A 25098-nucleotide genomic window follows, 5' to 3' on the forward strand; every position below is an offset into this window, starting at 1 on the left:
AGTCCTCCAGCACTTTGTGCTCCTGCCAGCAGCTGCCACAGGGCCAGAAGAGGAGGAGGCTCCTGAAAGTGTTGTGGATGTCCCCACTGTGCCCACAGTGAAGGTGCCAGGACAGGGACCAGGCTGGATGGGGGCACAGGGGCAGGTGGGATGGAAAAGGGTGAGAGTGGCAGGGCAGTGAAGATGTGACAGGGCCCAAGCCTGCAGAGATCCCTTCTGGCTGTCCAGAAGAAAGAGCTCTGCTTGAAACACAGGGCCAGTCTGAGAGGAGAGGCAGAGCCTCAGCAGCACACCCTGCTCTGCCCCTCAAACCTTCAGCTGGGAGGTGCAAAGATGGAGAGGAGCTGGCACTGAAAGCCCTATCCTGGGCTGATCCCCAGCAATGTGGGCAGCAGGTCAAAGGAGAGGATTTTGCCCCTGTGCTGTGCTCTGCTCTGCTGAGACCTCCCCTGCAGTGCTGGCTCTCAGGGCAGGTCTCAGCTGTCTTTCCCTTTGCTCTCTCCCTTTGGGGTGAAGACCTCAGAGGAGCAGGGCACCCCAGCCAGAGGCCATTGGAGAAGGGAGAAAGGCAGCAGCAGCCAGGAGGCTGTGAGGGGAAGGCAGAGCTCTGGCTGTGGCAGGAGAGATCTCCAGGGACCAGCCACAGGACCCCCCAGCCGTTCCTCTGAGGGGGACCAAAGGCACGTGGACACCCTGCCCCCCCCAGAGAGCTGTGCCAGGTGAGCTGTGAGGGAGGAGGGATCCCTCTGCTTCAGGGCCAGCTTGCCAAGGAGGTTTCCCACCCCAGCTCCACCATGGCTCCTCCTGCTCTCCTTTGCTCCTCAGCAGTGCCTGAAGGTTCCTCTTTCCCTGCCAGGCTCAGCAGCTACCGCTGGGTAGTGCCTGCCCAGGGCCAGGTGGTGCTGCAGGTCCACTTCAGCTCCGCGCTGCTGGGCAGCTTTGAGCAGAGGCTGCACTTGGAGCTGCTGGGCACCAAGCGCCCCTACCAGCTGCACTGCAGGGGCACCTGCCTGTACCCCAGCATCAGCCAGGAGCCACGGTAAGGCTGGCCCCTGGGGCCGTCCCGCTCTGCTGCCCCTGAGCTCAGAGCTGAGACTCTGCCCCTTGTGCCCCTGGGACCTGCCTGAGCCCCCCAGCATCTCTTGCCGTGCTTGGAGCTGGGCAGCGGTGCTGTGCCTCGGCCAGCACTAAGAGTTCAGCCTTTGGGAGCAGGTTTTGTGCTCAGAGAATCTCACAGCTCTTCCTTCTCTCTGTGCCAGGGAGGTGTTTCCTGGCTGCAGGCAGAGCAAGGCAGCTGATGCCATCCTCTCCAAGCAGTATGTCCTGAGCACGGGGATGTTCCACTTGGGGCCGCTGCTGTGTGCCCAGGCAAGAGACAGGTAGGTGCTGCCCAGCCCCCAGCTGTGCTGCTTGCAGGACCTTGTGCTTCCAGGAACATGCACCCAGGGGCACGATTCAGGGCAGGCCCGGGCAGAGAGCTGGGGGTTTGGTGGCTTTGAAGGAGCACAGCTGTGGCAACTTGAGCACCTAGCAGGCACAGGAGTGCTGGGGGGGATGGAGCTGATCTTCCTGCCCCCTGGGGGCTTTGGTGGCCAGAGCCAGGTGCTGCTTGCAGCCTGAAAGCAGCTTGGGGTCACTTGTCACCCCCCATCTCAGCTTCAGCAGCTTTGTGCTGTTTGTTTCAAGTGCTGGGAGCTCTGTGGGTCAGCCTGAAGGAGCAAAGGAAGTTTTTCTGCTGAGGGACTGTAAACCCTCCGTGAAATCTGCAGTGTCAGCAAGACTTGATGGTTGGAGCTGCTGTTGGGGGACAAGCACCTGCAGGGCAGGGCAAAGGGGATTTCCATTTTCCTGATCCCCACTGCTGGATAGAGTCTGGCCTTAAAATAATGTCCCTGTAGCTGCTGGCATCTTTCTGTTTTTCACTTCCCTCTTCTTTCAGCATTAGGAATGGAGGTTTGTCTCCAGGGGAGCTCTGGAGAGCTGGTGGCATTCTGACACCCCAGGGAGGTTAAATCAAAAGAGTTTAAAAACCAAAAGAGGATTTGGCCAGGCTGAGGCATTGCCTTTCTTTGACCTTTTCCCACCAACCTCTGTCCCACACCTGAACCAGGAGGTGTTTGTTAACTCTGGGATTCCTCTTGGGAAGGAATCCTTTTGCTTTCCCGCCCTCAGCCTCAGGCTCCCCCAGGAGCTGGGCCCAGGCAGTCTCCTGGCTGCTTTGGAAGAGAGAAGCTGAGCTCTCTCCACACTTTTCTGGGAAGCCTGCAGGGAGGGAAAGCCAGCAGAGGAGGGGAGGAATCCAGGTGCCTGCTGTGCTTCTGTTTTGCCAGGCACCTTTGAGGTCCTGGTTTGTCGAAGGCCTCTGGAAGTGGCCTGTGCACACCTCTGGGATGGAGACACCAAGTGTGGGCTGGGCATCCAAGGAAGCAGGGAATGAACACAGGCAGCATGCAAGGTGTCCCACATGAGCCTTTCTCTCAGGCTGCTTGACAGAGCTCCCCTGCAGCCTTTGCCCTTTCTGTGGCCAGCTCCAAGGCTGTGCTGCAGGATGACAACTGCGAGCAGCTCTCCATCTGCAATGTCAGCCCCTGGGAGGCAGAGCTGCACTTCTCCTTTGAGAGGGGTGGCAGTGGGGGCACCTTCCTCTTGGAGCCTGCCAGCATGCAGCTGGGACCTAAGGAGAAGCAGGTAGGAGACAGGCAGGTGGGACAGGGAGCAGCAGCAGAGCCCAGGAGCTGCCCCTCCTGCTCACTGAATGTTCTTCTGTGCTTCTCTTTGTGGGGCTGGGGCCAGGAGCTGAGCATCTGGGCATACCCCACTTCACCTGGCCTGGTGGAGGACAGCCTCATCTGCTGCATCAAGGGCAACCCAGAGCCAATGGTCTCCCACCTGTGCTGCCAAGGGGTGCAGGTGAAGCTGGGGGTCAGCCCCAGGCAGCTGCATTTCAACGGGGTGCTTCTGCACAGGTCAGTCAGGCCAGGGGCACTCTGCTGGGGGTGGCTCTGCTGCAGCTTCCCTTTCCTCAGCTTGGAGGCTGGGCCAGCAGCCCTCTTGCTCCCAGCACTTGCCAGCCTCTTGCTCACTGTTTCTTGCTGGCTGGGATGTCCCATGACAGTCCCCAGCTCTAGCCCCCCAGCAGTGGGGGCCCTGATGCATTTGCTTCTCCTCTGCTGGTGCAGAGAGAGTGGCTCTGGCTCTGGCTCTGGCTCCTGTTGGATCCCCTTCTGCCACCAAGCTCTCCCTAGGGCCTCCCCTCTCAGGCTTGTGGCAAAGAGCAAAACCTGCAGGGTGGTTTCAGCCCCATGGGGAGGGCTGCTGCCAGCGGCAGGGCTGCCGCTGTGCCCCTCAGCAGCTGGCACTGAGCCTTGGTGTCTCCGCAGCCAGCACAGCAGGAGCCTGCTGCTGCGGAACAGCTGCCCCCTGCCGGTGGCCTGGAGGCTCAGCGGGCTGCAGAGCCTCGGCGAGGGCTTCTCGGTGCGGCAGAGGCAGGGCACGGTCGGGCCCCGCTCGGAGCTGGCCGTGCAGCTGTGCTTCAGGAGCACCAAGGCTCTCGGCGTGGAGAAGAAGCTCCGCTTGGAGGTGAGGGGACAGGGCCCTGCCTGGCAGAGCTGGGCAGAGTGCTGTGGGCCCTGGGGGATGGAGGCTGTGTCTGAAGGCAAAGAGGGCCAAAGGATGAGCCCTGAGGAGATTCCTTTGAGCCCACATTGTCTGGGCCCTTAGCACCAAGGGACCCTCACTGAAGGATGCTGCTTCTGAATACCTCAGTGCTGAGCAGGAGCTGAGGGTGGGGGGCAAGAAGATGGAGCCAGGCAGTGGTGCCAGCACAGAACAAGGGGGAAGAGGCAGGAACTGGAAGCCAGGAGGCTCCAACATCTTTGGTGTGAGGGTGCTGGAGCCCTGGAGCAGGTTGCCAGAGAGGTTGTGGAGTCTCCTCCTCTGGCTATTAAGGCTTTGTTCCCTGGGGTTTAGAGGCTGCATTGCAGTGAGGCTGCTGCCTGCTGAGAGAGAGTTGGCTGTCATTGCCACCTGCTCTGGGACACCTCAGGACTCTTGTGGGGGTTTGTACATCACACTGCCTCCCAGGCTGGGTAAAGACAGCTGCTGGAGACAAGGACTCCTCTTGTTTAGCAGGAACACTGAGGAGAAGGACTTTAGGGTTTGCTTCTTGCTGCCTCAGGTTTCAGCTGCAGAGAATGTCCAGGGTGTTGTTCAGGTGGAGAGCATTGAAGTTGTGGCTGAGGCCTACGAAGTTGCTCTGAACATCACCCTGCCTGAAGGGCAGTGGCTGGCCCCAGAGCAAAGGAGTTCAGCTGCATTGCACTGCTGGGGCAAGTGGGGGATGGGATGGGATGGGATGGGATGGGATGGGATGGGGTGGGATGGGGTGGGATGGGGTGGGATGGAGTGGGACAGCAATGCAGGCCTGGCACAGGTCTCTTGCCAGCTGTGTGGAGTAGAGCACTGTCAGGTCACACAGTGCCTTGCCTCTCTCACACCTTGAAGTGTGCCCCTTTGAAACACCAGGGGTGGGAACAAGCAGCTGGCAGTTCCTGAAGGCTCAGTACAGCACATCAAGTGGTTGATCTGTGCTTGGAAGCAAGGAGGTAGAGGCTGAGCTCCTTGGCTGCTAAGCCCTACAGACCCTCTCTGAGTAAGAAGAGCAAAGGGCAGCAAAGCAGCCAGAGAAACCTTGCAAGGCTGGAGACTTGCTGAGCAGAGCTTTGTCCCACCTGAGCTCTCCCAGTCTCTGTCTCCTGACTGGGTGCAGCCTGCAGCAGCTCCAGCATCCTCCCCATCCCTTCCCTCGCTCTGGGGGTGTCCTGCAGGTGCAGATGGCTGTGTGAACTTTGGAGTCCTGGAGGTCCTGGGGAGTGCCAAGCAAGTGCTGACCCTGAGGAGCCAAGGGCAGTGCAAGCTTGCATACAGGTTGGTCCAGCTGCCTGCTCTGGGAGTGCCTGGGGCCAGCACCTGCCCAGGCCTGCAGTCTGCTCCTGTGGCTAGAAGCTGTTCCCATGCTGGCTGCCTCATGGTGTGTGTGACCACTGGGACTGTCCTGAGCTCCAGGCTCCATTGCCATGGAGAATCCAGCCCCAGCCCAGCAGTTCTGCACAGCTCAGCAGGCACCACAAGGAGAGCCCCTGGGCTCTGGGGTGCAGTAAGAAGAGTGTGGCCAGCAGGTCAGGGGACATTCTCCTCTGCCCTAGGGAGACCACCTCTGGAGTCCTGGCTCCAGCTCTGGGCTCCTCAGTGCAAGAGGGAACCACTGGAGAGAGTCCAGCAGAAACTAGAAAGGTGCTGAGGGGCCTGGAGCAGCTCTGTGAGGAGCAAAGGCTGAGAGCCCTGGGGCTGCTGAGCCTAGAGAAGAGCAGCCCCAGAGGGGAGCTGAGCAATGCTCAGCAGGAGATGAAGGACCTGTGGCAGGCAAGAGGTTGGAGCCAGACTCCTGACAGTGGTGTCCAGGGACAAGCCAAGGGGCAGTGGGCACAAACTGGAACCCAGGAAGTTCCATCTGAGCAGGAGGAGAAACTTTGCTGTGAGGGTGCTGGAGGCCTGGAGCAGGCTGCCCAGAGAGGTTGTGGAGTCTCCTTCTCTGCAGAGATTCCAACCCCCCCTGGCCCTTGTGCTCCTGGGCAAGCTGCTGGGGGTGCCCTACTTTAGCAGGGGGGTTGCACCAGATGATCCCCAGAGGTCCTTTCCAAACCCTCCCATGCTGGGGGTCTGGGATTTTGTGACCCTGAAGCTGAGGCCAGTCCCTGCTGAGCTCTGCTGCTGTCCTTCCAGGGCTAAGTCCTTTCTCTTCAGGAGACTCTTCAGAGCAGGAATGAAAACGCTGGGGGTGGAGGGGAGCTGCCAGCACTCAGCACTGCCTGGCTCTGCCAGGGCCTGGGGCTCCTAAGCACAGCAGAATTCTTTGGTTGGTTTTTACTGGTCCCATGCCAGGTCCTGGCTGTGCTGCTGGCCCCTGGGCTGTTCACTGCAGAGATCTTCTTCTCCTTCCCTCCCCAGGTTCAGGCTGCGCCCCACAGAGCCCGGAAGCCGTGACCTGGCCTCCCACCTCACTGTGCAGCCCCAGCAGGGCCTGCTGCCTGCCTCTGAGCATCCTGTCACTGTCCAGCTGCTCTTCCACCCCCAGAGGGAGATCAGCATTGAGGACAAAGCCATCCTGCTGTGCCAGGTGAGCTGCCTGGGGCAGGCAGGGTGAGCACAGCTGGGCTGAGGGGGTCAGGAGGACATGGCTGTGCTGGAAAGCAAGCTTTAGCTGGGGAACCTTCTGTTATTTGCACACAGCAAAGGCTTTCAGAAGCCAGCTCTGGCCCTTCCAGTGCTGGAGGGGGCCAATCCAAAAGCTGGGGACAGACTTTGGATCAGGGCCTGCTGGGACAGGACAAGGGGTGATGGTTTGAAACTAAAAGAGGAAGATTCAGCCTGGATAGGAGGAAGAAATGTCTGACACTGAGGGTGGTGCCAGCCTGGCCCAGCTTGGCCAGGGAGGTGGTCATTGCCCCATCACTGGGAGCACTGCAGGTCAGGTTGTTTGGAGCTCTGAAGCACCTGCTCTGCCCTCAGCTGTTCCTGCTGACTGCAGGAAAATTGAGCCAATGACTCCTCCAAGCCAACCCATTCCATGATTCTAAGAGGGGCTGAAAATGCAGTTCTGGAGCAGGACTTCAGAGCAGGGGGATGAGCTGATGGGCACCTGGGCTGTGGCCACAGGCCAGAGCCAGAGCTTGGGCTCTGCTGGATTTACCAAGGCCTGCCCTGGTTGCAGGTGCTGGAGCCCAAGCTGAGGGCAGGAGGGGAGCCCATGGCCAGCATCCCAGTGAGGCTCTCAGCCACAGCTGTGCTCAGCCAGTACAGCATCAGCCCTGCGGCGCTGCTCGACTGCGGGGCCATGGCCAGCGGCACCAGGAGGGCCTGCAGCTTCCTGCTGCAGAACAGAGGCCTCCTGCCCTTCCAGTTCCTCATCTGCAGAGCAGAGCAGGCTGCAGCTGAGCCCACAAAGAAAAGGTGAGAAGGCCTGCAGCAACCTTCCTGCTGGAGGAGGCCCCACAGCAGGGCTGGCGTGCGGCAGGCAGCCAGGACACACAACCAGGCTGCACTGTGAGTCCTGGGGCCAGGTTTGGGCCCCTTACTCCAAGAGCATTGAGGTGCTGGAAGGTGGCCAGGGAAGGACAACAAAGCTGGGGAAGGGTCTGGAGCACATGGGCTGTGAGGAGCAGCTGAGGCACCTAGCATTGTTTAGCCTGGAGAAGAGGAGGCTGAGGGAAGCCCTTCTGGCTCTCTACAACTCCCTGAAGGGAGGCTGGAGCCAGCTGAGGTTAGTCTTTTCTCCCAAGGAACAACTGCTAGGACAAGAGGACACAGCCTCAAGTTGTGCCAGGGGAGGTTTAGGCTGCACATGAAGAACAATTTCTTCCCCTTGAGGCTTGTCAAGGCCTGGCCCAGACTGCCCAGGGCAGTGGTGGAGTGCCTGCTCCTGGAGGGGTTTCAGAGCTGTGGAGAGGTTGGTGCTGGTCTCCTCTCACAGGTAATTAGTGACAGGAAAAGAGGGAATAGCCTCAAGCTGTGACTGGGTAGGTTCAGACTGGGCATCAGGAAAAACTGTGTCCCAGCAAGAGTGGTCAGGAGAGGAATGTGCTGCCCAGGGAGGTGGTGGAGTCACCAAGCCTGGGTGTGTTTGAAGGTCGTTTAGATGTGGTGCTTGGTCTGTTCCAGCCCCAACACCTCTGTGACTCTGTGAGGTGTGGTGCTGAGGGCCATGGCTTAGTGGTGACCTGTAGTGGTGGGGTCAGTCTTGGTTTTGCTGACCTTAAAGGTCTCTCCCAACTAAACAAGTCCATGTTCTGTGAGCCCTGGGTTATTGTCTGCCTGTGCAGTTGGCTTGTGAGCAGGGAGAGAGATGCCACAGAATCCTCCTGCTCATCCTCATGCAGCTGCTGCTGGAGCCCATCTGCCCATCAGCTACAGCCACAGGTGGTGCAGGGGGCTGTGAAGAGCAGGAGGACTTTCTTCCCTGGGGAGGAAGGTTTGGCTGTGGAGAAGGGCAGGAGGAGCTCAGCCTGAGGGATGTTCTCTGCTCTCTCCTCTGGGTGCACATCAGAGGAAGTTCTCCGACTCCCACAAGCAGGGGAGCTCCAGTGGAAGGTCTGCTGCAGCCAAGCAGAGCAAGCCCTTGCTGCCCAAGGAAACCAAGCCCTCTGTGAAGGTGGGTGGCTCCTGCTCCCCAGGACAGGCTCCTCCACTGCTGTGCCCAGGCTGGGGGCTTGTGCCCACGGCATGGGACACGGGCTGCATGGGGGAGACCCATCCTCTGCCAGCCATGAGCAGAGGAAGGAGCTGCTCAATGCTGTGCTCTTGCTCAGCCCTGGAGCTGTGGGGCCAAGGGGAAGGGATCTGTACCTGGGAGCTGCTGGCCAAAATAAGGCTGTGAGTGCCACAGCTGTGGAGTGTCCCTGCTGAACTCCCAGTCCAGGGACAGGAGATGACCTTGCCTTGCCTTCTGCCCAGTCCCCTCTCCTCTCTGATGGTTTCTCACAGTTCTCTCTGCTCTCTTGTTTCACACTGGAGGCTGAAGGACCCCAGCTCCCACCTTCACCCTTACAACCCAACTCCTTTCTCTAAGCCACTCAGGCTAGGCCTGCACATCTCCTTAGCTTGTTCATCTCATCCTGGGTTGTGCTCTGGGCCGTGGTGTCATCCCTGCCTGCCCTGGGCCCAGCTGGAGGCCAAGGCCCAGGGTCCTCCTTGCTGGGATGCTCAGAGTGAGGCTGTTTGCCATCAGCCTCTGCTGGGACTCTTTCTGCAGGCTCGCCTCACCCTGGGCATGTTCACAGTGTCCCCTGCCTTTGGCTCCATCCTTCCTGGGGAGCAGCAGCTGGTGACAGTAGATTGTGCTGCGGAGCTGCCAGGGCCGTGCCAGGAGCAGCTGCTCATCGACATCAGCAGCAGAGACCCCGGGGACAACCCTCTTGGCATCCCCTACACCCTGCTGGCCGAGTCCTGCCTTCCAGGTGAGTGCTGCCCACGGGTTCCTGTGGCCAGGCTGCTGCTGCTCGGCACCCAGCCTCAGTCCTGGGACAGAGCAGACAGCCTGAGCCTGACCTTGCATCTCTCTGCGAATCCTCAGAGGTTCTTGCCAAGCCCACCAGTGGGAGAGGCTGGGAGGGATGCAGGGAAGGATCAAAAGAAACCCTTTCAGACTGAGGGTGCCTGAGCTCCATCCTCACAGGCAGCTCCCCCACCCAAGGCTGGGGTTTGCAGCTCCCTGGGCAGAAAGAGCTTGTCAGAGGCCAGCAGGGGCAGGGCAGGTCAGCAGGGAGGATTCTCCATCCTCAGCCCTCCCTCTGCTCTGCTCACAGCATTCCTGGCTGATGACCTTGAGTCCATCTTTGAGGGGCATCAGATCTGCAGCAGCAGCAACCTCTGCCAGCTCCTCCAGACAGTGCAGGAGCAGCAGGGGCTGTTCCTCACAGATGAGAACAAGTTCATCTTCACCAAGCTCCTGGTTGGGCACCAGGCCACGGCACGCTTCAGGATCTGCAATGTGAACAGAATCCCCTGCCATGTGCTCCTCTCCAGCAAACCCAGCCCCAGCAAGGTAAGAACAGGAGGCCTTGGGGAGTCTCTGAAGGCTGTGTGACATCTGCCTTGTTCTCCAGCTTCCTTGCTTCCTTTTGCCCAGCCTAGTGCAGCTCAGGGCAGGTGAGAGCTGGGCTGCATTCAGTGTGTCTCAGGCAAGGTTTTAGCTCCAGGCCCCTGGGGCTTTGGAGTGAGACCTGAGCCCTTCTGAACATCTCTTGGAAGCACAGGCAGAGGAGGAGCTTTTCCTCAGCTTTGAGCCAGGGCTCCAAGCAGACCCTTTTGGGGTGGGCTTGGTCTCCTCTCAAAAGGAATAAGTGCTAGGACAAGAGGACATGGCCTCAGGTTGTGCCAGGGGAGGGTTAGGTTGGACATGAGGAGCAATTTCTTTCCCTTGAGGGTTGTCAAGGCCTGGCCCAGGCTGCCCAGGGCAGAGGTGGAGCCCCATCTCTAGAGGGATTTCAGAGCTGTGGAGCTGTGGTGCTGAGGGCCATGGTTTGGTGGTGACCTGGCAGTGCTGGGCTCAGAGTTGGACTTGATGATCCTAAAGGTCTCTTCCAACCAAAGCCATTCTCTGCTTTCCTTAGGCTCCCTGCTCTTTGCCCCTTCTCTTTAAAGGCCAGGGGCAGGTTCTTTGCAGGGTTCCCCATGCAGTCCCCACTTCCCATGTGTGCTGGGGCTCTGACCAGCGCTGAAAGCAAGCTTTGCACTCCTGGGCTTGATGGCAGCCCCCTGGGGCAGCACTGCTTTGGATTCCCCCCCGAGACAGATGGAGCCTGTCTAGGGAAGCCAGAAGGGGGCCACACTGTCTGGGGCTGTTCCTCATGATCCTTGTATGGGTGAGACAGCAGCACATGGAGAAAAGTTGCCTCCTAACAGCCTTCTCTGGGCTTCCCCAAGCTGAAGAGCCACTCTGGCCAGGTGTTTGAGGTGGATCCTGTCCGGCTGTCCGTGCCCAGCTGCTCCCAGGCCTTTGCCACGGTCACCTTCACTCCACGGAAGGTGAAGAGCTACCATTGCACTTTTGAGGCCTCCCTCGATGTCCACACAAGGTAACTCACCTCAGGAGAGCTTGGGAGGGGACCTTCCTGATGGCTTCTAGCTCTTTGAGTAGCCTTGGGTAGAGTACTCAGCGTTACAGCATCCCAGCAGGGAGGGGCTTGGAAGGGAGCTCCAGGGATCATCCAGCCCCACCCCCTGCCTGAGCAGGGCACCCACAGCAGCCTGCCCAGGATCCCCATGGCCAGGGGACTGTGGAATCTCTGCAGAGAAGACTCCCCAAGCTCTCTGGGCACTGCTCCAGGGCTCCAGCACCCTCACCTCCAGGATCCCCTCTGGGGCTGCTCTTCTCCAGGCTCAGCAGCCCCAGGGCTCTCAGCCTCTCCTGCTGACAGAGATGCTGCAGAGAACTCAGAAGCTGTAGCTGCCAGATCCAGCAGAGCCGGGGAGTCAGTGCCCTGCTGTAGCCTGCAGCAGTGCCTGTGAGGGCAGTGGGACACTGACACTGGCCCAGGGTGCCCAGAGAGGTGGGGAATGCCCCATGCTTGGAACCATGCCAGGTCAAGTTGGCTGGGGCTCTGAGCAAACTGCTGGAGTTGCCAAGGGCCCTGCTGCCTGCAGGGGGCTTGGACTGGATGAGCTTTCAAGGTCCCTTCCAAGCCAAAGCATTCCAGGATTCTCTGATGCCAAGGAGCCAACAGGGAGTGGATGAATCAGGAAGCAATGGAGCTGTGTGCAGCTTCAGCTGAGCTGGAGAATGCCAAGGACAGAGGATTGTTTCCATGCCCTGAGCCAGCTGCCCTTGTTGCCTCCTTGTTCCTGTGCTCAGGAGGTGATCTGGTGGATCTCCTGGGGTGCATGAAGATCTTTGATGCTAAAGGAGCCATTGGATCCCCTCTAAAAGACCCCAGCTCTTCTGCCCTAGGCCCTGTGTGTGTCCTGGGCCTGCCCTGCCCTTGCCCAGCCCTTTAGTAGCTGAGCTGGGACTGGATCCATCAGTCTGCTGCCCTAAGGAGCAATTCCTGCTCTGAGCCTCTGTGGAGATCACCTTCCCTGCTGGGGTCACTGATTTGCCCCTTCTGCCTTGGACACCTTTTCCATGCTCTGCTCATGCTCCTTGCTTCTGTCTCACCTCAGCACAGCCAGGGAACCTGCCCCATGGCCTCTGTCACCTCCTCATGTCTCTGCTGTCCTGCAGGGCTCCTCTGAGTGAAATGGTTTGAACTGGTGCTCTGGGAGGCTCTGGCTCTGCAGAGCAGATTCCTCTTGGATGGGACTGGGTGGAGAGGGGCAAGGGGGTGCTGTGTCCTGGGGGCCAGGAGCCCCAGGCAGGGGAAATGCAGCAGGTGGCCCTGGCTTCACTGCTTGCCAAGTGAGCAGTGGCTCTGCTGCCCCTCTCCTGCAGCCCTGCAGCAGTGAGAGCACAGAGCCTGAGCTTTGAGATCAGCGGCGAGGGGAAGCTGCCGGAGGTGAGGGTCCTGCGCCCGGCGCTGAAGGACAGGAGAGGGAACCCCCTGCTGCTCTTCAGGAGGCTCCTGCTGGGGGCCTGGGAGAAGCTGCCCCTGGTCCTGCAGAACTCTGGCCCTGTCCCTGCCCAGGTGAGCAGCTGCTGAGGGAGCTCTGCTCGGGGAACAAGGCTGCTGCTGGGCAGGAGAGGGCCCAGCGCAGCCGGTGAGGGTGGGCAGGGGCCCCACTGCTCTGCAGGTGCCCTTGGAGCCCAAAGGAAAGCCTTGGCTTGTGCTCAGAGCCCCTCTGTGGCAGGAGGACGACCTCCTGAGCTTCTGCTGTGGCAAAGCAGTGGGCAGAGGCTCGTGCCTCAGCAGCCCTTCACTTTTGCCTCCACCTCCTTTGCAAGCTCTGCTGCTGTCCTTGCCAGCCTTGACCCAGCCCTGGGCTTTGTGTTTTCCCTGCCTCAGGGAACAGCCTGGGAAGGGGCCTCAGAAAGTCTGTTGGAAGCCCCTGGCTGACTTCTGCTTGCCAGGAAGGGAGTTCCTCTGGGAAAGGGGATTTTGGGAGCTTCTCAGGGAAACACAACTCAGAGAGTCAGGCTGGAGCCTTCCTGTCCTGCCTGGTTCTGTTTCCATCCCCTCCCAGTGTCTCTGGATGCCTGGCTTTGGGCTGGTTTCGCTCCAGCCTTGTGCTCAGAGCTGTGTTGGAAGGGGGGCAGCGTGCTGGGCTGCCTGTGGTGGAACAGCAGCAGTGTGGGCTCAGGCCCTGGGCCATGCTGTGCCCACCCCAGTCTGGTCCTGCTCTTTTCCCAGGTGCTGCTGGACCTGCTGGATGAAGAGGGAGTTTTCTTCTTGAAAGCCAGGCCCAGCACCAAATGCCTCTCCCAAGCTGTGGGCATGAAGGACTCTGCTGGGGAAGGTGAATTCATCACCCATGAAATGTGGTCACTCACAGAGGGAAAACTTGTGTCCTGCTGCTGGCTTGGCCAAGCAGCAAGCAGCTGTTGGCCAGAGCTTGTGTCCTGGGGCTCTCTGGGGCTTTTGCACATGGACTCTTTGCAGGGTTGATTTCTACCTGGCAAGCTCTAGGAAGCTTTTCCATTCTTATGGAGGTGGTGGGTTGAGTCCTGGGGGGGTAACACCACTTCAGTGGAGCATCTGAGGTCTGTGCTGCATATGGGGAGTCCCCAGCCTGAAGGGAGGCTGCCCCTGAGCTCACAGCCAGCCAGCAAAAGCCCAAAGCACTCTGACTCAGCTCTGCTTAAGGCAGGAGCTATCTAGCTGCAGTTTGAGCCAGAGCTGAGCACTGAGCTGAGCTTAAGGCAACTAACAGGGATGGCCCTGGTAGTGTCACAGCTTTGTGACCATGGGAGGAGGGTCTGGAAGCACTGGTGAGCCAAGCTGTGCTTAGAGACAGCTGGTTTTCAAGCTCCTGTTCCTTTTCTGGAGCATGGAAATGTTTGCAGTGCCTCACCTGTCCCTGGTGTCCATCTCTGTGCAGAGAGGAAGCCCCACACTGCTTCCCTGCTCCTGCAGCGTGGGCAGACAGCAGAGTTTGAGGTGGTTTTCAAGCCCACCCTGGCCCAACGCCTGGAAGGGAAGCTCCACCTGTCCGTGCTGGACAACCCCTCTGAGACCACCAGCAGGCTGCTGGGGGAAGGCTATGAGGATGACTTCATCCTGGACAACATCCAGGGACTAGTGGCAGACAGGGAGGAGCAGAACCTCCCTGAGAGCAGCCTGGAGGAGGACAGCCTGGAGGGTAAGAGGAGAGGCTGCCAGGGTGTAGCAAGGAACCTCCAGGGCTGGGCACACCTTGTGGCAGCACAGGGCTGGCCCAGATTTAGCAGCCAGCTGCTGTCACCTTTTGCAGCCTGCAGAGCAGCCTTGCTTGGGAGCCCCAGGGAAGGTGCCCTGTCAAGGGAGAAGTTTGCAGGCCAGCAGGGAGGGCTCAAAGGAAGCAGCTTTTGATTGAGGAGCTCTAAAAGGAGGTCTGCCAGCCCATGGGGTGCTGTGAAGAGCACATCTGATCATTTGTGTCCTCTCTGGGTGGACTGCTTGGTGGCTAAGGAATTGGTTGGATAGTCACAGCCAGAGGATAGTGATCAACAGCTCAATGTCCAGATGGAGACTGGTGTCCCTCAGGGGTCCATGCTGGGCCCAGAGCAGCCCTGCAGAGAAGGACTTGGGGGTGCTGGAAGGTGCAGATCTGGAGGTGAGCTGGCGCTGTGATCTCAGCCCAGGCCCAGACATGTCCTGGGCTGCATGTCCCAGGGGAAGGAAGGCTTGGAGAAGGTAGAGCTGGAGTCCTGTGTGTCTGTGGGGGGGCAGAGGGCTCTCCCCTCATGCTGAGAGCTCTCTCTCTCATTGCCAACAGCTGACCCAGGGGATCACATCCAGTTTGGGTTCTGTCCCGTTGGCACCCCCTGCACCGTGACCTTCACCATCGCCAACCGCAGCAGGGGGCAGGCCCTGCGCTTCCAGTGGCTGCCTGAGCCTCCCTTCCACTTCTGCCCCCAGGTGAGCTTGGTTGTCTCTGCTTTTCCCTGCTGCTCAGACCCTGCCTGGCAGCTTTCTGGGAGCCACCATGGAGCAGTGAGAACCCCTTTCAGTGCCACCTAGGAGATGCCATCCCTGGCTTTGCTGGGGCCAGAAGAGCTCCATGTTGTGGGACATGGCATCTTTTGGTGGTGTTCTTCTCCATCAAAACCCAGATAAATCCTCAGTAAGATGCAGTTTGACACAATCCCAGCATGGTGGGAGTTGGAAGGGACCTCTGGGAGTCATCTAGTGCAACCCCCCTGCCAAAGCAGGGCACCCACAGCAGCTTGCCCAGGAGCACAATGGCCGGGGGTGTGTGTTTGAATCTCTGCAGAGAAGGAGACTCCACAACCTCTTTGGGCAGCCTGCTCCAGGGCTCCAGCACCCTCACAGCAAGGAATTTTCTCCTCTGGCTCAGATGGAACCTCCTTGGTTCCAGTTTGTGCCCCTTGCCCTGTCCCTGGGCACCACTGAGAGGAGTCTGGCCCCATCCTCTTGTGCCCCACCTTCTAGCTCTTGATAAGCTTTGAGAGATTGTCTCCCAGGCTGCTCTTCCCCAGGCTCTCAGCCTCTCCTCACAGAGGTGTTGCTGGCACAGCTGCTCCCCACGCCCACAGCCTGTGATCCCTTGCCAGTGATCCCAGGTTGGTCTTGGCTCTCTGCTTCTCCCTAGGTGGGACACCTCCGTGCTGGCTGTGTGAAGGACATCACAGTGACCTTGCAATCAGAAGTTGAGGTCACCTTTAAAAAGCACCCAGTGAAGTGTCAGGTGTCCAGGATCTCCTTCCAGCTGCCACCAGAGGAGGTCCCTGACTGGGATGACAGCCTGCATGCCATCACGTGGGTGCATACCACAAGGGCCCCAGGTGCCACCTGGCCTGTCAAGAAGAAGGTGAGAAGCACAGCAGCAAAAGCTCCCTGAGCTGCCACAGGAAGGTCTGCTGGTGGCAGCAGATCTCCATCTCTGCTGGCTGAGCTGCTCCTCCTGACAGTGAATCCATCCCTGAATGGGAACCAGCAGGATGTGTAAGAGGAAAGGATGCTGCTCAGGGATCCGAGGGCTCAGACAAGATGGGGAAGTCTCTTGGACAAGAGAGGCCAACCCTAAACTAAGAGCTGAAGTGTTGCAGTCTGTGTTGGATGGGAGCTCACAGTTTTCAACACACTTGCACAGCATGGTGGGGGTTGGAAGGGACCTCTGGAGGTCATCCAGTCTCAATGCCCTGCTAAAGCAGGGACACCCACAGCAGCTTGCCCAGGATCACAATAACCAGGGGGGGTTGAGATCTCTGCAGAGAAGGAGACTCCACAGCCTCTCTGGGCAGCCTGCTCCAGGCCTCCAGCACCCTCACAGCAAAGAATTTTCTCCTGGTCAGATGGAACCTCCTGGGCTCCAGTTTGTGCCCCTTGCTTCTTGTCCTGTCACTGGGCATGACTGAGAAAAGAGTCTGGCCTCATCCTCTTGCCCCCCAACCTCCTGCCCCCCACTTTAGCTGTTGGTCAGCACTGAGCAGATCTCCATTCCCTGGATTTCAGATCTGCTTTAGATTCAGTGCCTTTGAACTCCCAAGGAGTTGAATCCCCTGCTTCTTGTTTTGGGTGCAGAGCAGCAGTAGCAGCACTCTGCTGTGTGCGCTGCGGAGCCCCCCAGCACCCTGGGGCTGAGCTTTGAGCGTTGTCTGCACTGAGCAAGGCAGCAAAGCTGACCAAGGGTCTGGAGAGCAGGGCTGATGGTTGGACTCGACAATCATCCAGGTCTTTTCCAACTCCAACACCCTCTGCTGTTGGCTGTGGGGATCTCAGCAGCAGCTTCTGCTTTGACTTTCCTTGCCCAACACACTTCTCTTGGGTGATGGCTCTGCCCCAGCTGCTGAGCCACTGCAAGACCTGGAACCCAAATCGTTTTGCCTAGCAGAGGCAGAGCAGTCAGAGACTTTCCAAATGAGTTCACTCCCACCCCCGAATGCCCCTTCCCAGCCCCCAGCAGTGTGGTGGCTGCCCCACACCAGACATCTCTCCGGAAAGTCCTTTGTCCTAAAAAGAGTTTCCGGAGCTGTTCATTCTTGGGGTTCTCCACCCACAGCGTCCAGGAGGGAAACTGGAGGCTGCTAGGTTTATAGGGGCCAGGAAAAGCAAGGTCAGGCACTGGTACCCAGTGGCAGTTCCCACGTGTGTGCTTGCAGTGCTGGCGCTGCTGGCTTTGGTCAGCAGGTGACACACAGCCTACAGCAGAAGGGTCTCCTGCTGCTGTCTTCATGGGATGAGCCATGGGAATGTCCTTCCTAGCCCCTCTGTGTGGCTGCTGTTGGAGGCTCCCTGATCAGCCTGGCACTCAGGGCCCTGCTCAGTGACTCTTCTCTTCTCTTTGCAGGTGCTGGAGCCAGAGGCAGAACCAGCTCACACTGTCTTGGAGAGCAGCAGCCGTGAGGTGCAGATTTTCCTCAGCGCTGTTGTCACTGGCTCGGGGTGTGATGAAGAGGTTATTAATTAGTATGAAACACAGAAATATTAATTGTATTAATTATTAAAATAATTAATAACCACTATTTGATGTACATATTCTAGTGCACAGTTGTGCAATACATCCCAGAAGTGGTTTAGTATTTATCATTTGGACTCCATTGGAATAGTTACAGAGTTAATTTCTATGAATCTCAAGAAGGGTGCAATTCCACTGCTTGTCCACCAGATGGCGAGCTGATGGGACATTGGCAGCTGCCTAACTATATAGAGAGACATTACAATGCATCAGAGGTGACTTTGCTAGACGTGGGTGCTTTGAATCAAATGTTAATGAGTAAGTGGAAAGCACGGGGGAAGATTCACTGTGTCCTTTGTTGTAGCAGTCTGCTGTCACCAGGCTGGCTCCTGACTGGTCCAGATGGTGACAGTGGGGGGCAGCCTTCTCCCTCCCACGGCAGCAGAGAAGAGATGGAATGGAGGCTAGCTGGCAGGCAGGATCCCTTGGCAGGACTGTGGCGGCTCCCTTCAGATGGCAGGGAGCGGTCCTGTGGGATCGGCCTGGCAGGGCCAGCAGGGCTGGTCCCACGATGGGGTCGGCCCTGTTGCAACGACCTTCGGGGCTGGCATGGACAGCCCTGGGGAGGAAGCGCGGCTGCATGAAGCAGCAACTTCCCCTTTGCTTGGCTCGAAGGTGTGGATGGGACCCTATCGGAGTGGTCCCAGCTTTGGAGCTCAGGGCATGGACTCCTCTCCCACAACAGTGGCATCATGCAGGCATGGTCCTGCTTGCTGAGCTGACACCCAGGGTTGTGCAGCTTGTTAGTCTGCTGCCTAAGGCTGAGGCAGATGTTTGGACTGCTGGACTCGGCTAGTCTCTTCCCTGGCAACTGGGCAGATCTTACCCTCAGGGGTCCAGTCCTCTTGAAGACATGGCAGGGTCTTCCGGCCTGTGAGACTGGTAATACAAGGCTGTAGCTTCTCAGGTGCTCAGCGTATGTCACTCCTCTGGAGATACTCTCAGGGCCAAGGCTCAACAGGCCTGCCTGGATGCAGGCTTAAGAGCAAGGCTATGGCATGAGGTTAGGCTGGAGCAAGGAGAGAGAGCAAAGTGAAAGAGGGCAACGTATTTACAAGTTGGGGTAATACTTACAGGTTTCTTGCGGCTAGGCTTGGCCAATAGCATGCCGTAAACAATCGGCTGCAGCCTACAGGAAGCATGAAGCTAGAATGATGCCAGACTTGGTATTAGCACCAGCATCCCCTGCCATGGGTATGTGCGGTGGGCTGTGCTGCCTCGGCCTTTGTTCCCCTCATGAAAGGAGAGGGAACTTGTCCGCATGCTGGGACAGGTATCAATATCTGGGCATAATTCTGGGCATAATGTGCCTTCACCACACTGAGCTCCACCCCTTCTAAACAATTCCAGTGGCTGCTAATACTATCCATCTCATCTAAAACAACAGCTACAATGAGTAAATGAAGTTCACAGTCCATTCTGGATACTTTCCGATGGAGATGATTCAGGAGTCCAAAAACCAGGCACCAAGAAAGCAGAAAACAGTTTGTCTCTCTGCATTGCAGCAAAGAAAAGGAGCAGGGACTCTCAGGTGACTCAGGGCTCTCAGGGCTCTTAGGGTTCGTGCTCCGTAGACGCCTCATGGATTACTCCTTTGGGCACAAGGTTGTATCTGTACAACACTCTGAATTGAAACTCTCTCAGCTAAAGTTGGATTTCTTTGGGGAATGCACTGAATTTCTCCATTCTCTTGCATTACCCAATAAGTGTGACCAGGACCTTCAGCAGAAACCAGCCCTTAGACAGGTTTGGCCTCTCCTGAAGGAGAAAATATCCAAAGAGTTTTGCCTAACAGATCCTTTTCTCTAACAACAGGAACTCTATCACCTTCTACCTTTCGGGACAAACCTGAGTGTGCAGGTCCAGCTCCATTCACTGAGCCTCTGCTATTTACCAGCCAGGTTGCTGCTGCTAGATGTTTCTCCCAGAGTGGTCTTCAGCAAACTATTGTAGTGCTCAATCTTCCCTGCAGCTGGTGCATAGTAGGGGATGTGGAATATCCACTCCATGCCTGCTCTGTGGCCCAGTTCTTCACAAGATTGTTTGTGAAGTGAGTTCTGTTGTCTGACTCAATCCTCTCTGGAGTTCCATGTCTCCACAGGATTTGTCTCTCCAGACCAAGAATGGTGTTAGGTGCAGTAGCAGGAGGTACAGGATGAGTTTCCAACCATGCAGTGTTTGGCTCTACCATAGTAAGAGGGGATTGGATGTGGCACTTGGTGCCATGGTCTAGCCATGGGGTCTGTGGTGACAGGCTGGACTGGATGATCTTTGAGGTCTCTTCCAACCTTGGTGATCCTGTGACACTGTGAAGCAATATTCAGGCCGGAGATTGTGAGTCAGTCCCAGCCCTGGGGTTGGGAGCAGCGGGCAGGAAAGTTTATCACCCAGAACTCTGTGCTGGGTATAATTCTGTAAAGCCAAGGAACAGTACAAATAGGACCCAAGCACGGTGCCTGACACTGAAAGTGAAACTGGAGTACAGGTGGGGGATGCTGGTGCAGGGGGATGGGCGAGTGGCACAAGGGGCAAGAGAAGGGCTTGGGCTCCCAGAGAGGAGGGGATAGGATGGGGAAGTTGCACTGGAGAGGCTGCTCACAAACTCCACTGCTCCAGGGCTGTAGTGCAGAGCAAATAGACAGAAATCCCTGCTCTGGGCTCCACACAGAAGCTCCTGAAGCCAAAGCTTCACACAGACCTCTCTCTCTACCAGGCCACCCACCCCCAGGCTTCCACGGCCCCCTCCCTGCCATTGCCTCTCTCCCCTCCATTCCCCCACCGCTTGTGCCGCAGCACAAGATTCAGCCTGGCAGCTCCAGGCCCCAGTTCAGCTGCTCCAGGCCTGCTTGGCAGAAGCACCAATGCTGAGCAGGCCTCAGCTAAGAACCTGCACATCTTCCCAGGAGGAGAGAGGAAGGGAAAAGGGAAGAAAGGACCTTTGCAGGCAGTGTTCCAGGGGGGCAGGACTTCTGGGCATGGAATCCAGAGGTGACACTTTGTGGGACACCTCCTGGACCTTTCTAGCTGCTGGAGCTTTGCAGTTCTTCAAGGCAAGCAGCCTCAAACTGCCACAGAGCCCAGCAGAGAGCTAGGAGGATGAGGAGGGGACTGGACCATCTCTGTGCTGAAGAAAGACTGAGAGCTCTTTAGTCTGGCAAGGAGAAGGCTGAGAGGGGACCTGCTCACTGTCTATCCATATCTGAGGGCTGGGAGTCAGCTGGAGGTGCCAGGCTCTTCTCAGTGGTGCCCAGGGCTAGGCCAGGGAAGAGGAGGCACCAATTGGAGCACAGGATCTGCCACCTCCACAGGAGGAGACACTTGTTTGGGGTGAGGGTGCTGGAGGCCTGGAGCAGGCTGCCCAGAGAGGTGGTGGAGTCTCTTTCTCTGGAGCCTTTCCAAAGCCACCTGGCTGCATTCCTGTGGGACCTGCTCTGGCTGCTGCTGCTCTGGCTGCTGCTGCTCTGGCTGCTGCTGCACTGGATGCTCTCCAGAGGTCCCTGCCAGCCCCTAGCAGTCTGTGATTCTCTGAGCTCCTAGCCAGCTGTTGCAGTCTGAGCTGGGTGCCCCCCTGCAATGTTTACTTCCTGTGTCCAGAAGTCCAGCCCAGAGGGGTGGACACAGGAAATTATGTAGTATTTCCCACCACAGTCCTTTGCACTACTACAAGAACCAGTGCGGAGTCTAGCACGCTCTCTTTGCTTCCTCCTCCCTCAGCCGGTACCTGGGGGAGATGTCTCCTGGCTTTGGGCCTGGCTAGGCCCAAGGCCATGGGGGGATGGGCAGTCTCAGATCTGGCCAGCTGAGACTAGCCTAGCAGTGGGAAGGGGAAGAGGGAGCCCTGGGGGTCTTGGGTGTACCCTCAGGTGGGGATGGGATCTCTCTGGGTCTGTTTTGGGCTCTTTCTTTGTCACTGCGCTTTTGGCTTTCTGTAAAAGCTCACTGCTTTCTGTTTAAACTTTCCATCTCTTTTGCAATCCGTTTGCCTGAGTGTTTATTGTTGCCAGGGGTGGGGAAGGGGCTGCCTCAACCCAGCACAGGGCAAAAGGGGAAAGGTTGAAAGTCCCGGTAGCTAAGGATGTTAAATTGGAGATTGAATCTAGAACTGGGCTAGGGTATATCTCAGTGTACTACCAAGTGCAAGATGTAACTTTACTAGGGAGAGAGTTCAGTTGGACATAAGGGTAGTTCTGGAAGAGGGGCAGATGACGGTCAGAAGAAAATAGAGGGGGGTTAGGTGTAGATAACCTGTTGATCTCGGGAGAAGGGGCAGTTGGGGTTGGAAGGAGGATTGTGTCAAACCCCAAGGCAAGGACTGTTTGGATTGTGGACAGTCGTTTTTTTACTGAAGAATTGGTGGGTGTGATGCATGGAGTATCCGTGTCAATCAGGTGATGCATAGCATCCAGGCCGTTCGGTGAGTTTTGCCTGGGTAGGGGTCCTGGCTACGGGGTCCCGGAATTTCACTGTGGGTGAGGATTCTGGGATTCTGGATGGTAGTCAGGTGGTCTTCACAGCCCTGGAGAATTCGGGCTGTGAAGGGGCAGCGTTGTTTCTGCCGACTAGGTGCTGTGGAGACTGGTCGTGCGTAGGGATCAGGCGACCAGCGCTGCCTCCCGGCGTCCCGCTGGTGAGGGGCTTGGTTCGGGGTTTCCGCAGGTATCCTGCGGTCCGGTTCCTGGAGGGGCCGGGGCCGTGGGGGCCCGCGTCGCGGTGGCGGTCGCAGGTTTGGCGTCCTGGTTTCCGGGGTTCCGGCGGTGGGGGACCCGGTTTGGGAGTTTTTTGTGCCCTGCGGTCGGTTCCTTAAGGGAGCTTGAACCGTGGGCGCCCGTGGCGCGGTCACGCTGGCGGGTCTGACGTCCCGGTTTCTAGGGGGGGACCTCGGTTTGAGCGACCTGCTTCGGGAAGGTTTTTCTCCGTGGTTTCAGGCTTCCGCAGGAGGGCAGGGACCTGGGCTGCGGCGGGTGAGGGGTTTTTGCGGTCTGACTTTGCAGGGGATCGGCACAGCGAGGGGGGGTCGGTCGTTCGCAGGGAGCCGGCTGGCGGCTCGGAGCCGGCGCTTCAACTGCCGCCGCTCGGTTTTGATCCCCGGGCAGAGATTAGTGATCAGGAGAATGGGACAAAAGCAAGTCATCAGAACTCCCTCCCATCCCCATCCCAGAGAGCGCCTTAGGGGCCATGTTACAGTATTGGGATGATGAGGAGTTGAGAAAAGGAAAATCAAAGAAAGTAAAAGGTTTATCTTTTGATTGGATTTGCCAAGCTTAGAACCATCCTGTGAACTCTAAAAAGTGTTTTAGTAGGGAAGAAGCTGAATATGCTGCTGTTTGGATTAGGGCTTCACACCCCACTCCTGTTCCCATATTTACCTTAACAACTGAGAATAAGGACAAAGACAAGGAAAAGGCAGACAGGCTGGCATGAGAATATGGGAGAGGTAAAATCACAGAGGGGGGAGGGGGGCACCAGGAAATCAGAAGTGGCCTAATCAAGATCCTCAGTGGGACCATCAACAGCTTCAAGGGAGACAGAACATGGGAGGTAACACAAGGAATTAAAGAAGCTGTGCCCAGAAATTTTGATAAAGCCTACAGTGAGTATCAGAGGAAGCCTCCTGTGGAGTGGATGGTCAGATTAAAGAGAAGTTTGCAGCTCTATTCTGGAATAGATCCCAGTTCTGCAGCTGGGGTGATACTTCTCAGGATGCAGTTTGTGGCAAAACCATGGGCAGATATTAGGAATTGGAAAAGATCGAGGACTGGCAAGACAGAGGTTTAGAGGAATTACTGCGTGCAGCTCAGAAGGTGTTTGTAAGGAGGGATGAAGAGAAACAGAAGGCAAAAGCTAGAATGTTGGCAAGTGCTGTAAGGGTACTGGTGATTATGGATAGAGGGGGAAAATTCTTATAGGATAAATTAGCCCTCAATAGTTATATTGAATGGAGTCCAGGAGATGAGTGATTGGAGGAGTAAAAAGAATGTTGATTGATGCCCTGTTTTAAATTTGCCTGACATGGACAAATCATTTGATCTTTTTGTACATCTCTATGGGGTGTTGACCCAGGACTGGACTGGAAGTAAAAATCCTGTAGGGTATTGTTCCAGGTTACTAGATTCTGTAAGTAGGCGAGGGCCAATTTGCTTATCAGCGACCTTTATTAGCAGAGGAGGCCCAGAAAGCGGCTTTTTGTTTTGTTCTGGTCTCAGATCCCACCTTTGGGATTCCTGATGTATATGAGACTGAAGCTGGGGGTAAAGTGTTAATAACAGCTTGGAAAGGAGAGTCACTAATTTCCCCCTGGGAAGGATCTTTTCTTGGTTTTGTTAACAACAGATCCAGCTGTCCGTACTGCAGCACAAGGGTGGACACATGGCTTCGTGAGTAAACGGACCACTTCAGGAACACCTCGGTCTGAAGGCTCTGGGGCTAGCAAGGCAAACCCACCTCTTGAAACACCTGACATTGTGTGACATCGAATCTGCACTGCAAGAAAATATCAAGGATTTCATTCTGTGTATAAAACATCCTGGGACTTGATGTCATTGGGGATGGATAAAGTGTAATAGTAATGGTAAACTGGTTATTTTGGGAGGTTCAGACTCGAGGTGAGGAGGAAGTTCTTCACCGAGCGAGTCATTCGGCATTGGAACGGGTTGCCCAGGGAGGTGGTTGAGTCAGGCGTTCAAGGGGAGATTGGACGTGGCACTTGGTGCCATGGTCTAGTCATGGGGTCTGTGTTGATAGGTTGGACTCGATGATCCTCGAGGTCCTTTCCAACCTAAGTGATACTGTGAGACTGTGATTTAGAAAAGTGATGGTACATTTTTCTGCTGCACTATAATGGTGTGCTGAGAGTGTGTGTGGTTATAAATGTGTGCTGTTGTAGTTATGTAATTAGGTTTCCTGTGGGCTCAAAAACTTTTTATCAAGTGTAAATTGGCTTGTTGGAACAATTGTAACATTGATCTATGTGGTTATAATTTGAAGTGATTAGGACAGAGGATTCATCTATGTTCTTTGTGTTACCAGAGTTAAGGGACTGGTGGATCCATCCAGTGAATTATAGTTTCATAGTTTCATTCAGGGTTGGAAGGGACCACAAGGATCATCCAGTTCCAACCCCCCTGCCACGGGCAGGGACACCCCACACTAGATCAGCCTGGACAGAGCCTCATCCAGCCTGGCCTTAAACACCCCCAGGGACGGGGCCTCAACCACCTCCCTGGACAACACATTCCAGGGTTTCACCACTCTCATGGGGAAGAACCTCCTCCTCACATCTAGCCTGAATCTCCCCACCTCCAGCTTCATTCCATTCCCCCTAGTCCTATCACTGCCTGAGATCCTGAGAAGTCCCTCCCCAGCCTTCCTGTAGGCCCCCTTCAGATCCTGGAAGGCCACAATGAGGTCACCTGGGAGCCTTCTCTTCTGCAGACTGAACAGTCCCAACTCCTTCAGTCTGTCCTCATAGGAGAGGTGCTCCAGCCCTCTGATCATCCTCGTGGCCCTTCTCTGGACACGTTCCAGCACCTCCAGATCCCTCTTGTCATAGGGGCTCCAGAACTGGACACAGTACTCCAGGTGGGGTCTCACCAGGGCTGAGTAGAGGGGCAGAATCACCTCCCTCGACCTGCTGGCCACACTTCTGATGCAGCCCAGGATCTGATTGGCTTTGCGGGCTGCAAGAGCACATTGAGAGCTCATGTTGAGCTTCTCCTCCCCCAGCACCCCCAAGTCTCTCTCCTCAGGGCTGCTTTCCAGCCAGTCCCTGCCCAGCCTGGATTTGTGCCTGGGATTGTCTCGACCCAGATGCAGGACCCTGCACTTGGTCTTATTGAACTTCATGAGGTTGGCTTGTGCCCACCTCTCCAGCCTGTCAAGGTCCCTCTGGATGGATCCCTTCCCTCCAGCGTGTCTGCTGCACCACACAGCTTGGTGTCATCAGCAAACTTGCTGAGGGTGCACTCAATGCCACTGTCCATGTCCCCCACAAAG

General features: G+C 56.9%; 1 protein-coding gene across 1 annotated transcript; it reads left to right on the forward strand.

Annotated features, from left to right (window-relative positions):
- The first annotated feature begins 794 nt into the window (after positions 1-794).
- On the forward strand, positions 795-17058 carry LOC137456025 (hydrocephalus-inducing protein homolog). Its single transcript, XM_068167264.1, has 16 exons — positions 795-1039; positions 1260-1379; positions 2529-2688; positions 2794-2966; positions 3381-3579; positions 6116-6175; positions 8102-8206; positions 8807-9011; positions 9360-9598; positions 10480-10631; positions 11984-12176; positions 12840-12945; positions 13528-13788; positions 14404-14546; positions 15241-15459; positions 16939-17058. Exons 1-16 carry the CDS (start codon positions 795-797, stop codon positions 17056-17058), a joined length of 2700 nt encoding a protein of 899 aa, XP_068023365.1.
- Positions 17059-25098: the final 8040 nt, after the last annotated feature.

This window comes from Melanerpes formicivorus, unplaced genomic scaffold, assembly GCF_026170545.1.
Source record: "Melanerpes formicivorus ecotype bairdi unplaced genomic scaffold, bMelFor1.0.p_v2 SCAF_114, whole genome shotgun sequence".
Classification (NCBI taxonomy): Eukaryota; Metazoa; Chordata; class Aves; order Piciformes; family Picidae; genus Melanerpes; species Melanerpes formicivorus.